Source organism: Diachasmimorpha longicaudata, chromosome 11, assembly GCF_034640455.1.
Source record: "Diachasmimorpha longicaudata isolate KC_UGA_2023 chromosome 11, iyDiaLong2, whole genome shotgun sequence".
Lineage (NCBI taxonomy): Eukaryota > Metazoa > Arthropoda > Insecta > Hymenoptera > Braconidae > Diachasmimorpha > Diachasmimorpha longicaudata.
Window position 1 is genome coordinate 3,443,031 of NC_087235.1, and position 25,386 is coordinate 3,468,416.

General features: G+C 40.2%; 3 protein-coding genes across 6 annotated transcripts; 1 reads left to right on the top strand and 2 right to left on the bottom strand.

Annotated features, from left to right (window-relative positions):
* The first annotated feature begins 5,804 nt into the window (after positions 1–5,804).
* Positions 5,805–7,080, top strand: LOC135167227 (uncharacterized). Of its 2 annotated transcripts, none has more exons than XM_064130202.1 (2): positions 5,805–6,310; positions 6,379–7,080. In XM_064130202.1, exon 2 carries the CDS (start codon positions 6,390–6,392, stop codon positions 6,669–6,671), a length of 282 nt encoding a protein of 93 aa, XP_063986272.1. In that variant the 5' UTR covers positions 5,805–6,310; positions 6,379–6,389; the 3' UTR covers positions 6,672–7,080. The 2 variants fall into 2 exon arrangements, with proteins under 2 accessions (XP_063986272.1, XP_063986271.1); XM_064130201.1 differs by having other exon boundaries at positions 5,807–6,305.
* A 4,861-nt stretch (positions 7,081–11,941) lies between these two features.
* LOC135167205 (L-lactate dehydrogenase A chain-like) lies at positions 11,942–18,545 on the bottom strand. 3 transcript variants are annotated; one of them, XM_064130153.1, is made up of 7 exons: positions 18,213–18,545; positions 17,578–17,774; positions 13,381–13,498; positions 13,071–13,244; positions 12,790–12,963; positions 12,484–12,722; positions 11,942–12,426 (listed from the first exon to the last, which is right to left on the bottom strand). In XM_064130153.1, the coding sequence occupies exons 2-7, from the start codon at positions 17,716–17,718 to the stop codon at positions 12,250–12,252; spliced, it is 1,023 nt and encodes a 340-aa protein (XP_063986223.1). In that variant the 5' UTR covers positions 17,719–17,774; positions 18,213–18,545; the 3' UTR covers positions 11,942–12,249. The 3 variants fall into 3 exon arrangements, with proteins under 3 accessions (XP_063986223.1, XP_063986221.1, XP_063986222.1); XM_064130151.1 differs by having other exon boundaries at positions 18,174–18,545; XM_064130152.1 differs by lacking the exon at positions 18,213–18,545 and having other exon boundaries at positions 17,578–17,848.
* Positions 18,546–18,592: 47 nt separating this feature from the next.
* On the bottom strand, positions 18,593–23,971 carry LOC135167204 (L-lactate dehydrogenase-like). Its single transcript, XM_064130150.1, has 7 exons — positions 23,957–23,971; positions 23,777–23,865; positions 23,559–23,708; positions 22,988–23,105; positions 20,754–21,092; positions 19,771–20,021; positions 18,593–19,656 (listed from the first exon to the last, which is right to left on the bottom strand). The coding sequence occupies exons 2-7, from the start codon at positions 23,837–23,839 to the stop codon at positions 19,456–19,458; spliced, it is 1,122 nt and encodes a 373-aa protein (XP_063986220.1). The 5' UTR covers positions 23,840–23,865; positions 23,957–23,971; the 3' UTR covers positions 18,593–19,455.
* Between the last annotated feature and the right edge of the window lie 1,415 nt (positions 23,972–25,386).

Consider the following 25,386-nt stretch of genomic DNA (forward strand, 5'->3'; position numbering starts at 1 on the left):
AACAAAAATATTTTTTGACCTCTCGTTGGAACTCATTTCGAGTATATCGACTCGGGGAAGTTATCGACTTCCTGACCATTTCCGGTGTATAATTGCGAGCACGGGAAGGAGACTAAGGCGTCAGCGTCAAGTGTGAGGTTCGTTTCTTGGTTTCTGCATGTGAGATTGTAAATCTAAAACAATTGACTTGAATTAGAAAGGGGAGAATTGCATAATCGGGAGCACCCGTGGCTGTCACACAAGTAGATAGGTATTTCCATGTGCACATACCACGTAGCAAGACCATAAGATTCGCTGAGATACCGCGAAAATAATGGCGACTGCTTTGGTGCTGCACTTCAATGCCTCTCGGCCCCCGATTTTTCCAATCCCTCTAAACACTTGTGCCTCAGCTATTCGCACTACTACTTCCTCTCTCCGCCTCTGTTCTCTTGCTTCTCGGGGCACCTATGAGCCAACAAAACGTATCGAATTACTTCCACTCCCATCGAGTCCCGCGCACGTTATGAAACAATCGAATTATCACATGAGAAAACGTAAAATGTTTCAATCACTCTTGAGCCTTTATTCATCCATTTCGATGGGCAGCAATCCCTTCGGGTTAGCTCCTGGTGTAGGATTTTCCTTGCTTATATATTCATCTCGAGATGGAGAGTATCCATAAATTTGCCGTGAATCGATTTCCTGATCCATTCCAAAGTGTTCCAGCATTATCACAAGTTTTGCCAATGGGCGAAGGCAGGTAGAGTTACCTTCCTGAAGAATATCCTTGTCGTTCAGGAAGGAAACCCTCCCTCCGTCACAGGGAGAGAAAAATCTGATAATTTTTATAGTGAGGTTCCGGTAAAAACTTCTGTGCTGAATGATAATTTCAGGACGAACTGCAGACCTGAGATAAATTACTATGGCGCGTAGTAAAATTTCAAAAAGTGATGTAGCATTTCTCATGACAAAGTCCAACGTTGGAAATAATCGGATATATGAGGCGCTGATCATTAACCAATCATAATGAGTTATGGAAAAAATTAGTGTGTAACACACAGAGAAAAATTATATGATTGTTAGGTAATCTACGAGTCCAAACAATATTCGGTAAAAATTACGGAACAATTACGCAGTTTTGGAATGAACTTTTAGAAAAAAGTCTACAACGTTCCATAAAAAGTGTGGAATCTTCAGTAATTTTTCAAAAAAATTTCTCTCAGTATACAGTAATAAATGAAGGAGGGTGCAATAACACAAACTGATCTAGATATGAATTTTTAAAAGATAACAATCAATTTTTCATTTATCCTCAAATTAAAATGATAAACCTTCAATTTTTATAGTGATGTTCAGTCAATTTTACGGAGCCACATCTTTAATCACCAAATTTATTCCAAAATTTACGGTATTAATAGGAATTTTTATGTGTGAGTAAAACACATTCGAGTATTCTATCCCATTGCACCTCAATTCTCCTCCCCGCCACAGTAATTTTCCCAGTCTTTCTCTCTCCCAGAAAAAAACCATTCCATCATCGCAATCCTCAGACAATTGTAATCGAACTAAAACGACGATTTTTCCCTTCCCCCCCCTTCCCCGGCCCTTACTTACAATGTTTACATAGTAATTTAAAAATTTTACATCCTCTCCGCGTAGGCGTGCGGTAAACCCCGGCGATATGTACTTGTCTAGGTGCGCTACCGCATATCCTAATGTACACTTTTCCCTCTCCGTTTGTGTTTCGTTCAATAGTGAATAAGACGGAATAAGATCTAAAAGATGGAGATTTACATGTGTATACATAAGCGGCTTCTGCTTGCGGTTTTCTACATAAGAAAGTTGGAAGTATGATGGTGTTAGTGTGGAAGAGCTGCACGACGCGGTAGAGCCTTGGCGCGAAGGAGTGTTTATGGTAATCTGCTGTGCAGGGTGGCCCTCCCTCGCTATTCGTATTTTCTTGTGCGGTTCTGCTTTCACGCGCTACCTCCGCTTCTCGCACGTCGGCAACCATAACCTCCCCCCTACCTCCCCCTTCCCCCCTCATCCCCTCGTACCCCAACCCACCCCGCACCCCTGCCGGGCGTTGTGGCTTCGCAAAGACTTATTTCTCGCGTTCTTATATCCACCTTTACCGTGTATTCGCATTCGCGGATCTCCTTTTGCCATTTGGTTTCTCGTATACTGGGAATTTTTCCTTCCATCATATCACAGCACAGATGCAATTATTTCGGCGGATTTGGTGAGGAGGTGGAGGAGGAGGGGGTTGGGAGGTTTGGCTTTTTGGAGTGGTACTGACTGAAAATTCCTTCGCATTCTTGATCGCATTGAAATGAGAGAAAATCTCAGTGAGGATTTATTTATGAGCGGATTTGACGGTGGAAAAAGAGGATTTTTTAAATTCATATTCAAATTGCAGAACAAGAGTTCTCCATTACATTGACATAAGAATGGGTTATTTCAATTGCTAATTCAGGACGTGATAAAATTCAAATGCCACTGGGTACGATTTCAGGGAAATTCGAAATGTGTTGTTTGATAATGGAAGTGCGAGAAAAATTTTTAATCAGTGTAATCGTTCTTTAATTAGTGGTCGTTTTAATGTAGTGTAATTAGGGGCGTTGGAAAAAAAATTGCTCCGGAAGAGTGGAAAGTTTTTCGTGGCAGATTTTAAAAATGTCGAGTTATATGACAGTCGTCAAATGTACTGTGTATTGTATACTGTTTCTCAAAGAGTAAATTATAGTACTTTTCCATACACCTGCATGGTATCTTCGTACTTTTATGTTGTGCCCGCAAATCACGTTTGAACGGAGCGAGTGAGGCCTTTAATGCGTATTAACGTGGATAGCCCTATAAAGTTATCTGAGAGGGAGAACGTACAAGTTCACTGTATTGAAGATTTTTGTCGTCAACAATTAGTATGGAATATCGGAATTCCTGCTCAGATATGTCATCCTTATCTTGATCATCTTAATTTCGCTTTTCATGAATAATTTATTATTTCAGTGATTTGTGAACAGCTTTTTCATCACTTGACCGTCGCTGATGGACTAGGATTTCTGAACACATATTTATACGGTTTCACCACCAAACGACATGACACCCAGCGAGATCTCTCCACCATCTGTACATCTGTGTGTATAACCTGGTGTTCTACGACTCTTAACCACTGCGAGCAATCTACACGGTGATCGCTGTTCAGCGTATAAGTGAAGAGGTGCGCAACTCCTTTTACATAATCGAACTGTTTACTCTTCGTGTGGGCCCTTGGAAAATTCACCATTTAAATCCACTTCTTAAACTCTCAATTTTTGTTAAAATAATTCGCAGTCACTTCAATTTTTTGGAAAATATACACCGAGTGAAAAATTCTTGGACGGGGCAGGATGAAACAACGAAATATGAGGAGCCCAAAATGTTTAGGAGGTCATGAAAGTGGTAAAATATTTTTCAGGACTACACGGAGGCTAAAATCGAGATTCTAACCGGTTAAGGAATCATTGAATCCTCGTATTTAAGTTCTAAATCGACCCTAAGGTCTGAACGAAGACTAAACGAGAGTATTGAGGTCTAGTGATGGGTGGAAATGTCGATTCGCAAGATTACAGAACAAGCGCCTAATTTTCAAGGAATTTTTCTCCCGTGTAAGTGACGATATCGTAGTTTTTCAAAGACTAATTACTTTTAGAAATTCCATGAAATTTCACGCAAATCTAACCGACTTCACATCTCAAGTCCTTCACTCGATATTAAATTAATTATTAAATATTTCTATCCGTCTGTGAGTACGATTTGATCCTTAGAAGTCACTGAAACAATTATAAATTATCCCGGTGTCACGCTAATGAATCTTTTGTTCGTGCCGCTTGTCATAAAAGAATGAGTCGTCAAAATATTCAACGGTTCCCTAACTTACGTGTAAAACGCATACGTACACGGATCACTTAATTCGCAGGGCGTCGGCACTATTAGTCCCTCGCTGACGAGTTCATTTGAGCCGCCAAGATTCTCCTTTTGGCTGCGTCGCGTGACGGCCTCTGCTTTTCTCCTCCTTTTTTCATGGATTTTTTTCAAATTCCATTTCTCAGTAATTAATGAAGCGCCGCCCTTTTTATCATTAATTTTCCCAGTATCTTCTTCACGTAAATACTGTTTGCGCGTGAATTCCGCGAAACTCTATTCAACCCCTGAACCCTTGAGTGATCGCTAACTCTTCGGCGAACGTAGTTGGCTGGACGGTGAGAAAATCTTCCCGCCCCAAACAAAAAAAAAATGGAGATATGAGAGAGGGGGAGAGTAATCAAATGGGCTAATTACTCTATGTTATTAGCTGATTGAGAGGAAAATTTAATGTGGGGAATCAAAAGAATGAAGTGACCCGAGTAAATGAGTTGACGATGGTTTGATAAATAATGAAGATGAATATTATTGGATTATGGATAGGGATCGTCTCAATAATATAAAAACGATTTAATTATTAACTTTAATTATTTATTATCGCACGCAGAAGGTATATCTTTATCGTATGATGTCTTCAGACAGATCAACTGACTCTTAGTCACCAAAGATTTCACACTCTAGACCCATTTGGCAAAAGGCCCTTGTTCATTAATAACTTTCTGTTTCTTCTCTGGTTTTATTTATTAAAACTATTCTAAACATTTCGGTACTATTTGGAGAAAAACTATAACATACTGAGATAGACTGACAACAGCTAGACAGATGATTAATTTTTGTCCACACATATCAAGCACTCTCAATAAATATCTAAGGATGTAAGACATTACAAAGGGAACCAGTGAAAAAAATATGGAAAGATGGCTGACATCCGGCAATGGCCGATGGAAGGGAGACAAGAATCGAGACTCCTGGAGGTGGATGCGATGGGAGTGGGAGAGAGGAGAGAAAAAAAGGGATTAGCAGGGAAGTCATAAGAAAACGAGTGGAATAATGTCTTTATTCTCGCTCGAGCCGCTACATTCTCGGCCTTGTTGTACCGGTGATAATTATACGTTACCGAAGCTCACCGACTGCCCTTCAATTAAGACAGCGCTATCGAGAAATCACCTGTCCGTCCGTACTCTCCTATCCTTCCTTCTAGTAAATTGAAGAAAAAAATTATTTGCTTCGTTCTTTTAAAGTCTCTTCTTCAATTACATCACCAAATGAAGAAATTGAACCGGGGATGAAAAAACTTTTCATTTTCTCGTGCCTCGGAGGGACGGTTTTGTCGTGGTTTTTGAGGACTCTTCGCGTGATTGAACTTTCAGAGATTTCAAACAAATTCTCCGAACTACGGGGCAATAATTTAGTTGAGGAATATTAAGGGTTGCATTTGAAGATCTTCCGGGAGGATGAGAGGGAGAGGTATTGAAGGAAATTGTGACAATTAGGTGATAGTGGTTCATGAAGTGGTCCAATAATCCCTGCGCGGAGAAAGAAAATTATTTTTACCAAATATTCATTGACTTCAGAGACGTTTTTATTTTTTCAAAATTTCTTCGGTCTAATTATTCTCAGACTTACGTTTAAATTATGATAATCATATTACTCTAAAGAATAACCATATTCTACCTGACCTTGATAGAACTCAATTGATAATTATTTCATTATCATAATGATTTAATTATTTAATGTTCATAATTATTGCAGGAGTTCACTCAATATTATAATTAACATGATCATGTTCTAGAACAATAGAAGCAACGCAATTCAAACCTAATCAGAATTGTCAGAGAATTACTCGACTTCAGAAGTGAAGAATCGGAAAAATAAATACTTTTCTCAAGTAAATGGATATTTAGGAAAAATAATTTTTTCTCAGTGTAAATAATCCCCTTTCAATCACAAAAAATATCACTGACTTGATCCTAGACAAAAATTCGCCGGTTTTCAAATGATTTTAGCATGCAAAGAGAGTGACACACGTGATGGGGAGATCCTTGCGATTCTCCCGAGCGACTAGCGCCATAATTTAAACGACAGCCGACATTGGCGCTCCCGATGGCTCACTAATTATCGTCTACTCGGCATCGCTCTTCTATATGTCTCGGGTAGTATTTACACCGTCGATACTTCTTCCCACCGTGACGGGGGCTTCGGATGGATGCGAAGACGAACGCACGTCCCACTCGTCGGCGTCTTTCATTTGTACAAGCATCCTAACCCCTGTCTCCATCATTGTTTTTTAAAATTTCATCTGACAATTTTATTTATTTTTTCTTGCGCAGTTCGATTCCGCAGGGCAATTCCCAGAGTTGTAGGGTGACTGTAGCACAGCAGCTGTCACTTTGTCTCAATTATGGATTAATATATAGGAGGTACGGTATGTGTACATAAATATGTCCTTCAGTTTATCATGTATGGGACTCGTTATTTTTTATTTACTCGTAGAATATTGTGCAATGTCGGGAACTGGCCCGTCTCCTCCTGTCAAAGATTTCCATCCTGATGATGGGGCCAGGTTCAGGGAGATCGTGCGTTACGTGATGAAACACACACGCTACAGCGCTGAAGAAGCGAAAAAAGCTGTCATTGAGATACTCAAGACGGGAATTGCTGCCAAGACAATCATAAAGACGCCCAGAGGAAAATATTTGCTGGTGGGTATTCCCAAACCGGAAGGTCTTCATTACAAAATAAGGCAGCCCAAATTCAGTGACAGCAGCAGCGAAACCAGTGAATGAAGTGGAAGAAATTAATCGGTATATAGGGAACAATTATAGTAATCAGGGAAAAAAATCGTTAGTGTGTCAGGGAAATCATGAGGTTGCGCTTCAACACGAGGAGGAAAGATGTTTCGAGATTACATCGAATTCCAAGACACCTCGCAATATCGAGACCGGTTGTGGTTAGAGTTATACGATGGCGATGACTCATTAAAAAATTAATAAATGGAGCGGTGTATTTTACTCCCTTTTGAATGAATAATATCGTATATATATGTAATTGGATTTTTTTATTCAACTGAACGGTCTTAGGAGTTCACTGGAACATGATGAGAGCACACGCCTACGAAATTAGGGGTCACAAATTTATGAAGATGTCTATTTTGTTGCCTGAAGGTTTTTTACGATAAAGATCTCTTGATGAATTCACGAGAATATTCACATAAAATTATCCACGAAAAATAACTCGTAAATTTTGGATTCATTCGGTTTTTGGTGGATATCCATCAAAGTTGCGATTTTATCGCGGGAAGAAATAACATAAATATAATTTAGTGTCAGTGACTTTGTTTCGTGTTTCACTACCTGGATTTTTTTTTGATCAAATTTTTATCCAAATTAATGCTGTCGAAATTATGGTATGTGGACGTTCAGATGTCTTGGAAACTGGAATCGACCAAGTGGTCTCTTTTCTCGCGGATGTCCGCGTATGACATTGTCACCTGAGATAGTTCCAGTGGCTGAGAAGTAGAACGCCATAAATATTCCCAAGTGTTGTCATCCACTTTTCTCTCCGTACCTTATATACAACACGTGTACAGTATATAAAAGAGCGTTTGGAAGAGGGGCCCATTCGGGGAGACATTATAGTGAAAGAGGGCATTATACTTGGTCACCATTTATCTGGTTACCTGGTTGGTGGCGGTGAAGCTGAGATTATTATCTGAAGTCCGCGCGAGGTCCTGCCAGTATTTGTCATGGAGATGCGACCTACCGATAGGGGGTTGAACGCGGCGTCTCGCCTCAGCTTGTAGAAAGTTTAGTTGGAAATACCCCCTTTGCGACCGGATTCTTCAACGTACAGAGTCCTCCTGTAATTTACCGTGCAACCACGGGCGCGCGTCACGTCACGCACCATCGCAAACGTGTCTCGGTTCTTTTCGTATTTTATTCTTAATTTCGGTCAACCTCTTGTGGACGAGAAAAACAAAATTTCCATTTTAATTTTCATGGTTTTTATTTCAAGGTGAAGCGTGATAAAGTTGAGTAAAGATTTTTTTTTTCTGCGCAATCCTGACGAAGTCATTCATTTAGTTATTTGATGATTTTTTTAATAATAATAATCAAAGATTGTTAATAATTAAGATAATTTAAGATTTTTTTTTCTGCGCAATCCTGAAGAAGTAATTCATTTAGTTATTTGATGATGTTACTATCGACTTAATTTCCAAAAAATTCCCAGTACCTGAAATTCTATAATGGAGTCGTAGAACGAGATGAACTAATCTCAACCTTCGATTTCTAATCGATATCTCGAAAATGACGGGAAATAGCGGAATTTTCATGATGACCTTTTTTATAGGGGAGAATAAGTTCCACAAAAAAGTTCTCATGAAAAATCTTCCATTGTTTCTACATTCTGAGATATTTACCACAACAGTCCTGAAGAGAACTTAACTTACCTCGCTTTACTACTTCACTACTGAATTTTTTCCCGGACATCACTTACGTCTCTATTCCCTGCCAGCGCTAGAATTCTTTCAAAATCTCCCTCTCCGTGTGGCATTATAGAGAGTTTTCATGATTTACGCTGGGGTACCAGCAGATAAAAAAATCAGAAAAGAAGCCAATTGACCATTTTTCTCGAAAAAAACCACTAGAACAATAGCGAAGAACACCCGCTGTGCAAGAATGAGGAAGTAATACGCACGATTCGTCACTTCTTCCATCTCTATCTCCCCCATATATTCCACTAAAACGGTCACTGCCCAACCGTTCCACACACGTACAAATCCAGGGTGTGGGTAACAGGGAGAATCTTAATTGTCAAAACGGGTCTCCTGCTGTTCCTCGGATAATTTTGCATAAACTGTATCACTCGGGGGCATTAGCAATGCGACTGGTTAAAGTTAACCGACAACCCATCCCCCCTTTTCACCCCTTCCCCACCCAAAATGGCTGTTTTTCCTCTCGCCAGTTCTCCTTTTTATTTATTTCCTCATTCACTCATTTACTTATATTTTTATTGGCAATTTGAAAACCTCTTTCTTCCACCTCCGGGCAGTTCTTTCCCCGGGACAGGAAGAAGTTGCAAACGGGAATTCAACCTTCTTATCGTCGAGTCGATTAGCCGCGACGATGAGAGGCTTCTCCGGGATCTTCAAATAAGGCAAGAAAAGCCGCTAATGTCTTCATCAGCGCCGGGGAATTTCTACACTTGTTCTGTCATTTTTTTTTTCTCTCCCTCCCTCTTCATTAATCTGGGGAGATAATATTCCTGAGATTTTGAGATAAGATATTAAGTCTGACAGCCACTTGCATATCATAGACTGTCCGACACAATGCAGCATTATCCCCTTCTGAATAATTCACTCTCGTCGTCAGGAATCAGAATGAAGTACTTCACTGGGAATATTCATTCAGCCATAAATAAAGTATTATAATACTTTATTTCATCGCCGGTGGTGCAAACTCGTTCTGTTGTCGATCAGAGACAAAAGCGTTTTACCTGCGTACAACTCAAAACAAACATCGTACATTCACACTTGAATGTTTCGTAACAATGCGTTTGTAAAAAAAAAAAAAAGGAGACTGGTTTGCGGTCGCATTCACACGGGGCTCACTGGCCAAATGAGAGTGGTGACAGCAGTGGGAGAGGGTCAAGAGGAGAATGACACCGGCGGTGAATTTCATTCTGCCTTCGGGTCGAGATTTTGAAGAGGAAAAAAATCCAGTCATCGTGAGCGGCTGAGTGACGTGAGTCTGAAATTCACGTCTCATTTTGCGAATATATTCTCTTCGAATGGAGGAGTTTGACAATTTATTTGTTGACGGTTGACAATGGTGAAATTTTCAATTTCTGATTGGGTGGTTCCTTTCATAGTAGAGGGAGAAACACCGGAGTCTACTTTTATGTGCCTCAGTAGGCCTTAATAACATACTCTCGTTTAGTATTCGTTCAAGTCTCAAAGTCATGTTTCATGACCTTCTAAACATTTTGGTCTCCAAATTTTTGAATTGTGGAATGGGATTCACGTCTACAATAAACACAAATTATGATAAAATGATATTGTAAATGGCAAAACAGAATAAATAAACCAGAAAATAAATGAACAAAAAAAAAATATTTTTGTTTCCGCTTGAACTATATCAAATAGTCACTTTTCATTGTTTCATCTTGCCACGTCGATCCATTTTGGCGCATTCTTTCCTGTCGCGATTGATGAGGCTAAATTGAGGACTATCCGGATAATAAAGTTTAAGGCCTACGAGGGCTCCCCGAGTGCTAATCAATTACCTCGCTTCAATTACCTCATCAATGATAAAAGGGAAATAACTACTATTTCCAGGTCTTCTTGAGGCTCAAAAACAAATATATTTTTTGATACCCAGATCTCACAAACACCTCATAGTCCTCTCGTTGGAGCTCTTGAGGCCCAATCGAAGACAAATATGTCGACTCGACAAGTTTAACGAATTCTAGAACCGGGACACGAGAACAACATCAACTCGTGAACATCTTATTCCGTCTTCCCTTGCCCTGGCTATATTCTCTGACCTATCTTCTTACATAATTCCATAGTTCCAATAGACAAAAAATCCGAATGCGATAGTCTACGGCGTAGGCTCAAGGCTTCCGCAGCCAAATAAAATCCCAGTTTAAAGGATTAACGTCCCCTCCCGAAATGTCTTGTGTTATTTTCATCCAAGCATTTCATTCCCAGCGTCTCCATATTCCTCCACGATTATACGATCCGGGCAACGGACATGAGATGATAATAGACGCAAAAACGCAAATGAAAAGAAAAAAAGAATTTCGAAGGAAGGAATAAAAAGACTTCTGAAATATGTGGGTAGCCCGCAGCTTGCAGATTTCACATCTACTTAAATTCACTGACTCGTCACTAACACCCCTTTCGCCCACACTCCTTCCATCCTATCCCTTCCCATCTTCCCCCCCAAACACCCGAGGAAATTCAAGTTAAAAACGAGCATAACGTAGAGAGGAAAAAAAAAAAGGCATAAAAAATAACGAGGGTAAACAAAATAACGTGGGGCCCCAGATATCTTAATCACCTGTGTGCGGCCTAATTAAATCGTAACTCAATCAAGGTCGCAGAGAGTCCTTAGGTGAGCAAACGAATGAGATAAAGAAAGCCCAGAGTGCAACTGTGCTGTATATACTCACTTTTACGAGTTCCCCCATCTTCTCTTTCCTCTCGCTCTCTGGCTATCGATTTTTCATTATTTAAATCCCCCGGGACTTTCAGGAGGGCATTAACCGAATTTGTGGATGAAATAAAAAGTGTAATTAGCATTGCACCCAGTGTTTCACGATGGCATTCCACACGGTGCGGGAATTCGGGGGAAATTTACCCGTTTATCCCCCCTTTTGAGGAAAATTGTCCAATTGTTAAGTAATTATTCTCGAACAAGTGGATAATTTTTACTCACCAGCCGACTAATTTTACCGAGCCATAAAGTAGCTGTTAGAAAATTTCTAGTGAATTTTTCCCTCCATCCACTCACGACTTATTCCATTTCAACACTCAAAACTTTGATGCAAAATTTACGGGCCATTGGATGAATACGTCGGACATATATAATGAAAAAAAAATAATATTCAATAAAAAAAAGAGGAAAAAAATCAGCTCGAGCGCCCAGGGGAATTATGTCATTACTGAGTGCGATCGGTGCAGTTGTTTTTTTTCATAAATTATGGTCCCAGAGACGCGTCATCGAGATAATACAGAAAAATGGGCCCGGTCCTCTCTTGGAAGTCTTCGAGGATTGCATATACATGTATGTATGTGTGGTAAGGACCCCAAATATTTCGCCGCTGTCGCAAACGTTCTCTCTTTGACTCCACACCTTTTATGCTCCTGTTGCCCTCCTTCGAGCCAATCTCGTGGGCTTCTTCTTGTCTTACCCTGGGCTTTTATTCGCCCCCTTTTAAACGACTGGTAAGATGAAGACCGTCGCCAGCCCACGGGCACATTCGTTACTTGGTGATATAATGAATCACTCTGGATGAAAATGCGACGCCTATGTCGTGAAACTTGTGAGTGTCTGGTATACCGGGGGTGAATTTATTTTTGTCACATTCCATAATTAATTGGAAGATTCATTAAGAGACGTCGTCGGGTTTTGCAGTAAGCACATGTGCTTGCGCATGCTACTTTCATTATTCCCATGCAATTTTTGTGTCACTCGATCGCAGGTTATTATCAATCAACATTACAGTCAATAAATTCTGATAACAAAACGAAAAACTGTGAAATACCGAAATGTTTGATTTTTTTTCATTCTCCATCAGCAAATTTCTTGAGAATATTTCATACCAAATCACAATTTAATTTTGGAAGGAGAAAAGTCCCTATTCCAATCTTCCCAGAATCGATTTTTGAGTTTCATAAATAGATCTGCAGGATTTAGTAGTCAATTCTTGTTCCTCTTGAGTGTAGCAATGACGAATATAAGATTGAACTCCATTTCTGCCGATTATACAAGGAAGGGACATGAAGATATCCTTCTCCAGTCCATGTTTACATCCCTAAATGAAAAAAAACCACATTAATTCACGAATTCATCCCACAACTTCATCAAGTACCATGATGTACGTAGATACTGTCATGGAAACACATGTATTCCTGACAACCGCGTCAACAATCTCAGCGACACAAACTCCCGCTGCCCATTTGTTACACTTCTTCGTCATCATCTCCTGATTACAAGCAACAACTTTACTATGGACTTCGCTCCATCCCTCCGGGTCCATTCTTCCACCGATCTCCCGGTTTATGTCCTTTAGCTGCATTCCCATCACGGAGACCGCAGACCACACCGGCACTGCCAAGTTATGCATAATTAACGTGATTAACTCCATTACCCAGGGCCTCCAGAAAATTTTAGTTACCAGACACTGGACTGCTTTCCCCTATGACAAAAGCCTGAACACAGCTCGGTGATATTCCCAATTTTTCACCGATAAAGTATTGAAATCTGCAGCTATCGAGAAATGTACCAAGGCCTATCACACGATGGGGCGGGAATCCGGAGAGTCTCAAGGCCACGTATGAAAGGATATCCACTGAAATAGCATAAAAATGATATTGCAAAAGAGTCCTTTCAATATTCTCTCTCATTATCTCCGCCTCTTTGATGTATACTCTCATGAAATATTAAATAAAAATTCACCTGGACTCGTCACGATGATTAAAATACTATTGGGAGCGTACTTGCAAACGTTTGGAACAACACTCTTGAATATATCGAGATTACTACCAAGTATTTCACTGGATTGTTGATGATCGTGCTGTCTGCCACCTGCGGTGATGACGCAGACAGCCGCATCGCTGGCCGCAAGGTAATCTGGACAGGTTAACATTACTGCTTATGGCTTAATCTTTCTACTACGATACCTTCCTCGGCCAGGAACTCTCGCAAGTTTGACCTTTCAACTTGCCCGGAGAATCCCATGTGGGACCTCTTCCTCCCTCTCACTCACCCTTGGTACCAACGATCTTTGGATTGCCGAGGAAAGCACCCGCGTGACTGATATCTTCAGCCTCTGCCCTCGCCAGTTCCTCGTTGGCATCTATCAACACTAACTCAGACGCCAGACGCTGGAACATTGGGAAAAGAATATGTGGGCGAATCAGTTTTCCGGAGATTTGATAACGTGAAGAGTCAGGTGATTACAATTATCCTCATTACAATTTTTGAGACACCAAAATTTGAATTAAATTGAGAAAAAAAAATATGATGTCAAATCCGATGTTTTTTTTTAATTTTTGCATTTTAAGTAGAAAGAGCAATTTGGATATCGAAGGATATTTTGGTCGATCATCAGATTTGTAAATGGATACGCAGATCGTCATCCCCAGATTTCGTTTCGAATAAATTTGGAAAATATTCACCAAAGGAAAAAAAGATGAGGTATAAACATTGGTGATTCGTCAAAGGTTGATTTTTCGTTTTTTTATGGACAAATAAATTGCGAAAAAAGTCTGCATACATATAAATGCGTGAGTGTAGCTTCAATACCACATCAAACAACCTGGCTCCACCATGCAATAATTCATTCCTGAGTAATTACACGTCCTGTGCCCCTCTGGACCATGCTCTTGCCATTCGTATTTTTCCTGGTCCACTTTTAACGTATTTTCTATCCTCCTCAGTTTCTCCTGCTGTGGCACTCCTGCTGTGGTACCGATGGTACCCACTGCCGATCGTTACGTGTGTTTTCAACGGCACGAACTGTCGGCCATTCATTACAGAATTTCAAGCGAGCATGCAAGGATTCGGTAGCGGTTCTTGTAACGCGTCGTGCATCTTAGCTCCACATATGTACGTATATGCATGAAGCATGTGAGTTCTGGCTTTTTTGCTGCTTGAGGTGAATTTTTTTCATCTTTATGCTCATAACCACGGAGACAAGGTTTTAGCGCCCTTTTTTCATAAGGGAACATGCATTCACGTGTAATAAGTCCAATCAATATTAACTCGGAGGGATCCTGACGAATCTACTTATAAGCTCTTCCTCGGAGACTCGGTCTGGCGCAGTAGGTGAACCCCTTGGGTCACAGACCAGGGGCTTTTGGACTTTCGAATTTTCACTGCGTACTGACAGGAGTTTCGATGGATGTGAAAGAGTAATTATGGTTGGACAAGGAGAGAAAATTATTTAAAAATTACGTGACCGTTCCGTAATCTGCCAGTCAAAACAATATTCAGTAAAAATTACGAAATAGTTAAATTTTTCCTATGAACATCTCATCCTTTTTCTTGAACATTCTGAACTTTTTTCTGACAGTTCACTGAAAAAGTGTGTAATGGTCCCATAATTTATATCGAATATTGTTTCCACTGAGAGATGACGGAACAGACACAAAAATTACCCCTTTAATTAGTTCATTGCAGGAGAAATTACATCACAATAACGACGACACTATTACCCTTGTAAATCAAACGATAAATTCCTCATTAATCTGCAAAATTCTGCGACAATTACCTTATAATTGAAGTTACCAGTGAAATTTTCCTCAGTGATTCAATAATTTCCCTTGAAAATTACTCTCTGTACGTGTCAAGAAGAGAGGGTCTCTAGTCTCAAAATATCCCACTGATAACCCAATAAATGTAACTGAAATTCACATGAGAATTGCCGTTACTCCACAGACCTCAGCCCCAGGTAATCGTTAAAAATGTCTGACCCAACACGTCTTGACATCACCAATCTCCCTAATCATCGCAGCAGATGAGAGGTATTCTTGTAAATCTGCTGGTAAACTCTCGCTCGAGGCTGGGCGACGAAAATGGCGGTTCATATGTTGTCTCCGGGATTTCACAGCTTCTTCGAGGTGTTAAACACGGGTTCCTCGGAAATCTCGGTTGTTTACACTCACAAAAAGATAGGATCTTCTTGAAGGGACAGTTGGGTAACAATGGTGGACACTGTGAGGCTGGGTGTCTCTCATACAGCATCAGACGACCTCTGAGGGAGGGGCAAATAGTCTTGGTGGACATGTACCGTTGTAAATTAGGTCCTGGGAGTGCTAATGGCACATTAAATGACTTGAAATGTTGCTTGCATGTTATGTCACCGAGTGATAAGGAGCTCGATGGATAAACTGCTGGTGCAGGACGGTAACTGGAGGCGTGAGCCGAAAATGGACGAGGCGAACGAAATTCAAACTGTTGGTTTGGTGGTGGAGGACAGGCATATTTTGCTCTGCCTCGGGCTGTACAGGATGATGGACAATTGTCATACTTGGCAATTATGCTGTTGATGCGGTCTGTTAGACTGAGACGAATGGCGGGACAACGGGGGGTGCAATTGCTCATTGTTTTGGGTCACGACGGACCAAATTTAATTCTTCATTCGACAGTGAGACGACATTTTCACTCATATCCTCAGTTTTTTTATTTTAATTTCATTTTCACCATGACGAGATCGGTTATGATTCTCTGCGCTTGTTACACGTGAATTTTGTGACGGACAATTTAACCTTCTTCTCATATTCATTTTTTTCTTGTCTCATGCGAATTGATTCGCCCGGAAAATTCAATAAAAATCACAGGAAAAAAAATACGAAAATTATGTTTGGAAGGGCGATCTCAAGAAAAGAAAAGTTTACTTCTTTAAAAAAAAAAAACTGAATATTTCTCACCGTGTAAGGGAACGACCGAATATATTTCATTATCATCGTTCATTAAACGTATAACTTGTCTCAAACAGTTAGAGAATTCCTCCGAGGGATACGGCATGATTTAATAACGCATAACTAGCAATCATCATTGCCTTGTGAAATAGTCACGAAAGTCCGATTAAACGGACTCTATAGACAAGAACCCCCGAAGTAACGATCCAGGTCGTTAGCGTAACTATATCGTGTTGGTTACCTTGCATCCGTTTGGTCTCATTTGTACACGACATTTGTTACCACCCTCTTAATGATGAACCGGACGGAAGTCGGCCTAAAAATTATCCCACCCAGTTCCACTCCACCGGAATCGCGCGTCCACGATCACATGTGGATTATATATAACGCGAGCTTGTACACATGAGGAATCACTTATGTGTTCTGCGAAAATTATAACGAGCCAATTCTCCTACTGAGCAAAGTCCTCATAAAATTATTTCCCCAACTGTTCTACGATTTTCTTTGTTATTTCTATAAAAATTATTTTGCTGAAGAAATAAACTTTATCATACCTTCAACTTCATTATTCATCACGTCTTAATTTTTGCTAAATCTTCAGTAACATAATATACATAAAAAAGTAGTCTTCATCTGTACAAAATAATTTCATCTCAGAAGAGCCCTTTTACTTCAAAAACAAACTATATCCAACTCTACCAAAAATCACAAAGATGACAAACAAGAACTGTTGCTAATCCAGCCTCTGCACCGAGACAAGAATTAAATTTCATTCCCCAAAGTCCAGATAAGTCCATACCCCTGCTCTGGTTTTACTCTTCACTAAAAAAAAAAAAACAAAAGGACTACCCGAGAGAAAGTCCTGCGGGTGCGCTCGGAGGACTTGTAAATGCTCGCCTTACGATCGGATAGTGAGTTCTCTCATCTCTGTCCAAAAGGGAAACAGAATTCAGACTCGTCTTTTCTTTCAGCATCCAATTTCCCCTCCTGGTTCATTAATATGTCCCCCCCTTCCCCCGTCGTCCTCAGCCATGCGGTAGCTTGACTCCTTTTTTTTCCACCCTCCTCTGATTTTCGCATCAACAAACAACTCAGTCTCTATCTGAGTAAATCGACACTCGGATCATGACTACTATCCGCGATTTTTCTTCGGTTATTCTAGTGTGGAAGGACAGGGGTGGCCGGGAGGGGGGGGGTAAAGGGTGTACATACACAAAGGGGATGTGCGAATGCCCAGAAGGGCGCGGGGAGGAAGATTAAGGGTGAGAAGGGGCTCGTTAGAGCTCGGATTACTAATTGCGATGGCAGCCTGACTCGTGTGTCATCATATCGAGGGCCACTTCCACGGCCCTTCCAATGGTCCTACTGCGATGCTACTTGATCGAGTTATTTGGGTCAGTGTGGAAGGGAATTGTATTAAATTACTTCAGGGGCTGACCAGCGGGCTCACTCATGATTATCGACGGGGATTGGAGATGGTGAGATTGGATGAGATGAGATGATGATAGATATTGCAATTGTGAATAGAATGATGGGCTTACTTTGAATAATATCGATATCGCTGCTGCCATTCCCACATTACCAGCACCTACTATCACGACCTTGACGCGGTGGACGTCGGGGAGTTGCTTGACTTGTTTTGCTAATAGGTAAGTCGCTGTATTCTCCGGTTTCTCAGTCATCTTTATTCAATATCTGAAGTACGAGAATCTTTGGCACGTGCAACGAGAGGTTGTGGCTACAAGGGTTGAGGTTAAAGGGTTGACAATTATCCAAAAGTGCCCTGTTAGAAATCTTCAGATAGGGGACAACGAACTGCACGAAATTTTGTGAGATAAAAAAATTTGCAGATTTGAAAAAAATGCGAATTACAAATCTAGGAAATTATGTATTATAGGGAATTACAAATCTAGGAAATTATGTATTATAGGAAAGGTGAATGTACACATAAAAATAATGTAATAGAATGACAGTGTAAATAACCTACGTTATAGGTTCTGTCACTAGAAATTAATTAAAAAAAATCCTCAAATGAAATAGTGAAATTGGGGGGAAGAATATTGCTGGGAATTTTGCTAGATTTTCCCTAGAATCAGGGATTTCTGGAGTGATTAAATATTTGACAGGCATTAATTACCTAAAATCAGGGGGTTAATCCAAAGAAAAAGGAGAATACCTTCACTTAAATTTTCCGAATCAATTTTTCGAGGATAGATAATGAGTCAGATATTAATCTGTTTAATTTTTGACAATTATGTGAATTTACATTATGATAATTTTCTATTCACCACCACACGCCGGGTTGTCTTATCCAAATCATATTTTTTTATTCAAACGCAACATCTTGTTATTGTAGAATTTTTTTTCTCCGTCTGAAGTGTGCGCAGCCAAGTGTATGAAAATTTCCACATCCTTAAGAATTCGCATGAACTCATTTACAATAGACAGGAAGCATACGAAACCGTATTGAGTGATCGGTATAGAGTAAAACTTGAGCCATAATGACCTGCCCCGACCGTTCTCCAGCTGGACATTAGGCCACTTGAGAGGCACGAGCGGAATTTTTCATTTCCGTTGGAGTTTGCAATCGATCCCAAGTTTCAATTTATTTCATTTTTTGTTGCTATTATCATCATCATACCCATTTAATTTTTTTTTTCACCAATTTTTATCCAGTGGGAATAAGAAACGGTTCTATAGCCTCACTTGATCGATCGCCAGATGCTCTATCGCGCAGGTGCGTGTCCCGATCTCCTCTTTTATTCCTCATTCCTCTTTTACCATTGGTAAAGGACTACAGGCATGCATACGTATGGATACTAAGATTCTCATTTCCGATAGACTTAACCAACTTACCCCAGTGGTACCCGCTAGTTTCCCATTCACTATTCACTAATTTGATTTATTTTCCGTTGGAATTGAATTGTTTTCGATTGTGTTTCTTCATTTTGCCTTTTTCATGAATAGTCGACTATCCATTATGCAATTTCTTGGGAATAAGAAAGAAGAAGAAGGTGGGTAAAAATAGGGAAGAATTCAATTGAGGAAAAACTGTATTCGGTGCTGAATCAGGTGAATGAAATAATGTCAAATTATTTAGCAGATTATTTCTTATTTCGTACCGACGACTGAAGAAGAAAATTCGGGGAGAAAAATTGTATAAAAATTATATAAATGTCTCATGTCACGAAGAGGATCGCGTAACAGTCCATTAGTGTCGGGTTAAGAGAGTCTAGGACATTCGTAAAGGGTCTTCCGGGATCTTTTGGCTGAACCTCTGTATTCTGAGATATTCATCAAGCAATTTGTATACAATATTTTGCATAATTTCATCCTGTCCGTTGAGCACTTCTCCTCAGACTGAAATTCTGAAATAAATGAATTCATAAGAATATGTTGGTGGAATATTGACGAAGGCATCAGCTCGATTCATCATCATCGCGTGACTCCTGGAGTATGCCACAATCACGCAGTGTATTTCGAATAGCATCAGCGCATGCCTGAACACATGACTTCTCCTGGTCAGTTAATTTCTGTCTAACAGTGTGATGAACGCCTTCTCTTCCAAGAACACATGGTACAGACATGTAGACGTCCTTGTCGGTGCCATGGATGCAACTCTGAGGTACAGAAATGAGAGGGGGGAAAAAAATGAAAATCAAACCTCGACTTCGGCACCTAGTGAATCACTCATCGATCGTGATCAAGCCGAAGAGTTGAGAGAGAATTCTTACGTGGATGTACGTAGAAACTGGGATTACGACCTTCGTATTTCTCAGGATGGCGTCGACAATCTGGGATGTGCATATACCGAGGCACCAGGAGCTCGGCCCGTTCTCACCCTTTTCACTATTCAACTTCGATTCTGTCTCGTTCATTGCATTCGTTACCTCGTACCAACGCTCTGGATCACTTGTTTCACCCATTCGTGGATTTATATCGCGCAGTTTCATGCCGGCTACGTGAACACTTGACCAAACTGGAACTAAATTGTGGCACGTTGATGAGAGAAATTCAATTGATCGCTAAACAATTTTTTTTCGTGTCATCAGCGATGATTTAAATGGGCAAATAATTTTTTTTCATTTTCAAGTTGCTTTTACTAAAGTTGTAATCGAGGCCCTGGACGGAGAGAAAAATTCTTGAAAAATTACCTGACTGTTCCGTCATCTGTCAGTCAAAACAATTTTCCGTAAAAATTACAGAACAGTTACGCATTTTTTCACGGAATATTTCATACTTTTTTGGGAACGTTGTGGACTTTTTTCTTAAAGTTCACTGAAAAAGTGCTTAACTGTTCCATAATTTTTACCGAATATTATTGCGATTTGCAGATTACAAATCAGGTAAGTAATTTTGAAAGAACTTTTCGTTCCGTACGTGCTGGCTTCTCGAAATTGCAAAAAAATATGATGCATAAACATTAAGTTGTTCTCGTAATAAATGAGGAAGTGTTTTGCTAGAAAACGAGGAAGTCAGACTGATTGAATCATCATTGATAGGACGGAAAACATGACATATTAATAAACGTTACATAACAACACGTGTCATCCACGTGCAATATTCGACTCCAATTTCGTCTCCTCGATTACTCACTTCAATAATACTTCCGTAATAAACAATAAATTCCCACTCGACATATTTTATTTGCATAGCACTCTACCGACTTATTTTCTCATCACATCAAGTTCCCTTGTCGCCGAATGTTGGCTCTCACCTGAAGTCTCCCCTTGTGCCCCAATGCTCATGCAGCTGATGGATGTGTTGGCAACTCCAAGCCTCTGTCCAAGATAGTACTGGAATCTCACGGTATCCACAGATGTGCCAGTTCCGAGGACTCGGTTGGACGGAAATTTTGACAGCTTCCAAGTGATGTAGGACATGACATCAACGGGCTGAGTGACAACCAGGAGCACAGCACGACAGGCAAACTTGGCAATAGCCGGTACAATCTTCTTGAAGATCTCCACATTATGTCGAATATTCGGTTTCTCCTGGGGACTCGGCTCGCCAATTGCTATTATCACCACTGCTGATTCCTTCACCATAGTTATATCTGAAAAACCATCCAAATGCAGTGAATAAAAACAAATGTCGAGTTGAGGCAATACGAGCTGGACTTAATGAAGACACGAGGAGATTAAGATATTCTAATGTCCCTTCCCAACGGTATTTGAGAGAAGCTGTGGACGAAATCGTGTGTATACATTCTCATTCCAAGAATACTCTCCCCTCAACCTTTTTTTTTATCGTTTCGGCCTTTTGTGTTACTGAATTCTCCACCTTGTGAAGCGTGAAATCATCATTTTCGTCACGAACATTGATTGAGATAGGTCCTGTGTTTATTTTTCTCTGCCACAACGAAAAACAGGGGCTCTAATGAGTCTTCACGGAATTTCTTTAGTTTTGGGGAAATTTCAAATTTAGACATTCTGGGGTCTGATGGGAGACCCGCCCAACCCCAGTGGTTTTTATTTTACACCGACCGAGTGAAGCTCGCATAAATTAGAAACAGCAACAGTACGAGACAACGGGTGAGGAGATCGGGAGATAATTTATTTCGAGGATCGGAGAGGCTGCTCGGGAATCAGGATCGTTCTGTTGGACCAAGAATCAGCATTAATAGGAGTTTGTAGTAATATTCACAGAAGTTTGTCGATGTGCGAAGAGAAAAACTCTTGAAAATTTATGTGCATGCTCCACAAACAAGTAATTCTCTGATAATTCTGATGAGGTTTAAACTGCGTTACTTATATTGTTCTAGAACGTGATCATGTTAATTATAAAGTTAAGTGAATTCCTGCTATGATTATGAACATTAAATAATTCATAGAAATCTTCCCTCAAGGAAATTACAACTTTAGAAAAACGAAATAATTCTTAATGGAGCTCGTTCAAGGTCAGGTACAATATGCTCATCTTTTAGAGTAATATGATTATCATAATTAAAAATTAAATTGATCCCTTTCAGGAATAATTAGACCGAAGAAATACAATTTTCAAAAAGTAAATACTTCTCTGAAGTAAATGAATATTTGGTTAAATATTTTTTTGTTCTTAATGTGCGTAATTATCCTCTAACTTTAACCGAATATGGTTTTGACTGACAGATTACGGAAGGGGCACGTAATTAAAAAAAAAATCTCTCCGTGTAATTAGCTCGTTTATTCGAACTGCAATTTTCACAAAAAATCGCCGAATTAAATGAGTCTCAAATCTAATCACTTTGACGTTTATACCGCGGCTTAATTTGGCCGCAGGCGAGTCTTACCGGACCCACGATACCTTCATGTGGGACCCAATGAAGGATTTCTATTCTAGAATCGCCTTCCCGACGGTTGGCCAGTTCTAGTCACCTGAAGTATAGGATAAATAGATCGGTGGAATAGAAAAAATTGGTAATCCGCACATCCAGGACGATCCTGGGGAGAAGATAAAAGGTATGCTGTCGCTTGAGGAGGTTTACTCCGGGTATTGAAGATGGAAGAGAAAAAATAAAGAGGGAGAACGGGTGAGAGATCGGTTGATGAGATTAGTGAAGAATGAGTGGGGACGAATGGAGCGGGTGAGCGTGTCCTTCCATCGTCTGAGGAATCGTGTCCTGGCCACTGAGCTGTCTGTCTGCCTTTTCCACGTAGATAGGCCTCCGACGCGATGAGCGTGATCCGTTAAAACGACCAATCCTGCACCCGTTGATAGGACGAAATGGTCGGAATAAAAAATAAGTCAAAAGATTGGAGATTTCCGACTTTTTAACGGGGGACAATGGGGACAAGCAGGTGGAAGGGTGTCAGGTGTCGTTTATTGTTTTCCTCAGGATTTTTCCATTTTTCTAGGAGGATACGTAGGTTGGGTGGGATATGGTTAAATATTTGGTGGAGAAAGGGGAGAGGGAACACGGATTGGGAACAGGTGAATGTGCTGCATTGAAAAAATTTTGGGAATCCTTACCCGCTGTACCGGTGACCAATGGATTCCCTAGGAAAATGCCAGCATGCCGGATGTCCTCGGCCTCGGCCTCCGCTCGTGCCGCATTCTTGTCGATCAGGCAGACTTCGCTCGCCATTCTCTGTGAGATTTTGCCGACAGATTAATTGCGGTAATTATCTCACATTTTAGGATATATTAGAGACAACTGAATTACTCGGAATTAGTCGATTTCCGAAATGAGGGGTTGAAAAAATCAGTAATTTTAGGAAGGAAATGGATATCTGGGAAAATTTTTAGCTCTCAGTGTATCATGAATTATCTGCATGAATTAATTTATCTCATTTGTGTTAAGAAACAGTAGATATTAATTATCAAAGTTGATACTTGGTGAGGGAAATTTAATTTGGATGAACCTAAGAATTATTCCATAAAGTTTTATTGGAGATTAATTATTGGAGTGAGAAGACGAAGGGTATCACGTGTTAAAATTGTTTTTATGCACAAGTGGACATTTTAGTTTATCCTCCTATACGTGTATTTTTCCTCATTTATGTTATCTACATTCCCCTATTTTTTCATCGACTTCACATACTTGCATGAGGATAGCGATCGCACAGGCCATGCCAACCTTTCCAGTCCCGACGACAGACACCTTCAGCCTATGGGGGTAGCTATCGCATGGGCTCAGGTGTTTGGAAATCAAGGCATTTTTTGTTGTGGTCGTTATCGGGCCCCTGTCGACCTAAAGTTTAAAATCCAAACTATAGAAAAATGAAAATGAGAAAATGAAAAATTCTCTTCACGTTTTACCTGCGACTCGTCGAGAGTTTCAGGGAATTTTGCATCAGTATTGACATCCGGCTCTTCCTCCATTCTAACCTATCGAGGGAGAAGAATTTCTGGGCAGTGGAAAATAATGGAAAACATCACGTTGCATACATAGTAGCTTTCAGATACCGAGACATTTCGAGGACAAAAAAAATTTCTTACCGACGCATGAAAAAGTCAATCAATCACTTTCAGTACAATCGTCTTTTATTTTTGTAATTCGTTTTTCAAAAAAGTTACTTGACTTATCAAATTTTCTTCACCCTTCATTCATATTTCAATGTTCGGCTGTCCTCGGCGATCCGGAGTATTAAAAACAATCAATCTTTTGGCCGTCCTTCGTCCCTAACCATTTTCTTCATAGGAGATGTAGTTTTTTTCGGTTGTAATTTACAAACTGAAGTAGTTGGGATCTTTGATTGAAGTTTAGGAAAACTCATTTTCAGCTCGGGAATTGGAATCTGATGATGAATGATTTTTTACAGATAATCTACATTGAGAAAAAATTCTCAATCACGTGAGTGGATATTTTTTAATTGAGTCATTTCCAGGGGCCTAATTACGATTCAATTATAATAATCTTATCCATATTAAGGATTACTATATTTCGCAGACACTTATCTCAAGTAAATGAATAGTTGTTTGTAAAATATTCTTCGAGGACGAAATACATCTTGAGAAAACCTCTTTAAAAATTACGTACCTGTTCTGTAATCTGTGAATCAAAACAATATTCGGTAAAAATTACGGGACAGTTATGCACTTTTCTGAAAATTCTGAATGTTCGAGAAAAAATAGGAGACGTTCAGTCGAAAAATATAACTATTCCGTAATTTTTACTGAATATTGTTTTGACTGGCAGATTACGGAACAATCAATAATTTTTGTAATTTTTGTCTCTGTGTGCTACACAGTAATTTTTTTTACATAATTTTTAATGAACTTCGCTCCTCCTGCATCATCAAGCTGATTGCAAAATCACCAGAGTAAATACTGCCCGTTCAGCTCCTCACACCGCGTCTCCATTCGTCACGTTGAAATTAAATCAATTAAAAAAACCGAAAGTGACGAGAATTTTATTAACATTCGAATTAAAGCAGTCATCGATAAAGGACCCGTGGAATTTATGTTGAGACTCTGGGTTGCGCGTATCGATAATAATCGGAAGCGCCGTCGTATTTTTTCTCGGCGCGGTTTTCGATCGCGATCAGTTCTGCACCTCTCGTAGCGTACCATCGGGGCCTCCCTCGGAGCCGATTTTTTACACCGCACGTGGGCCTACCGACAGGTTTGCTTGGGGTACCAGCGCCGGACACCGGCATTCAATTTCAACATTAATAATCACTGAGCAAAAATGACGAGCAAATCCCCTCCTCCTCAGCCGCCCCCTCGCCGACATTCATCAGATTCACCGATCGATACCACAAATGCGTGCCGTAACCATTCAAACCCCTTTAACTTTTTCTTTCTCTCTCTCTCCCTCTCGATCCCGCAACCTCTCACCCATTTTCATCCCGATAGCATCTCACAGACCTCAAGCCCTTACTACGCGGCATAGGTAGCCAGTGGTGTCTACAAATAATCCCCTGAGC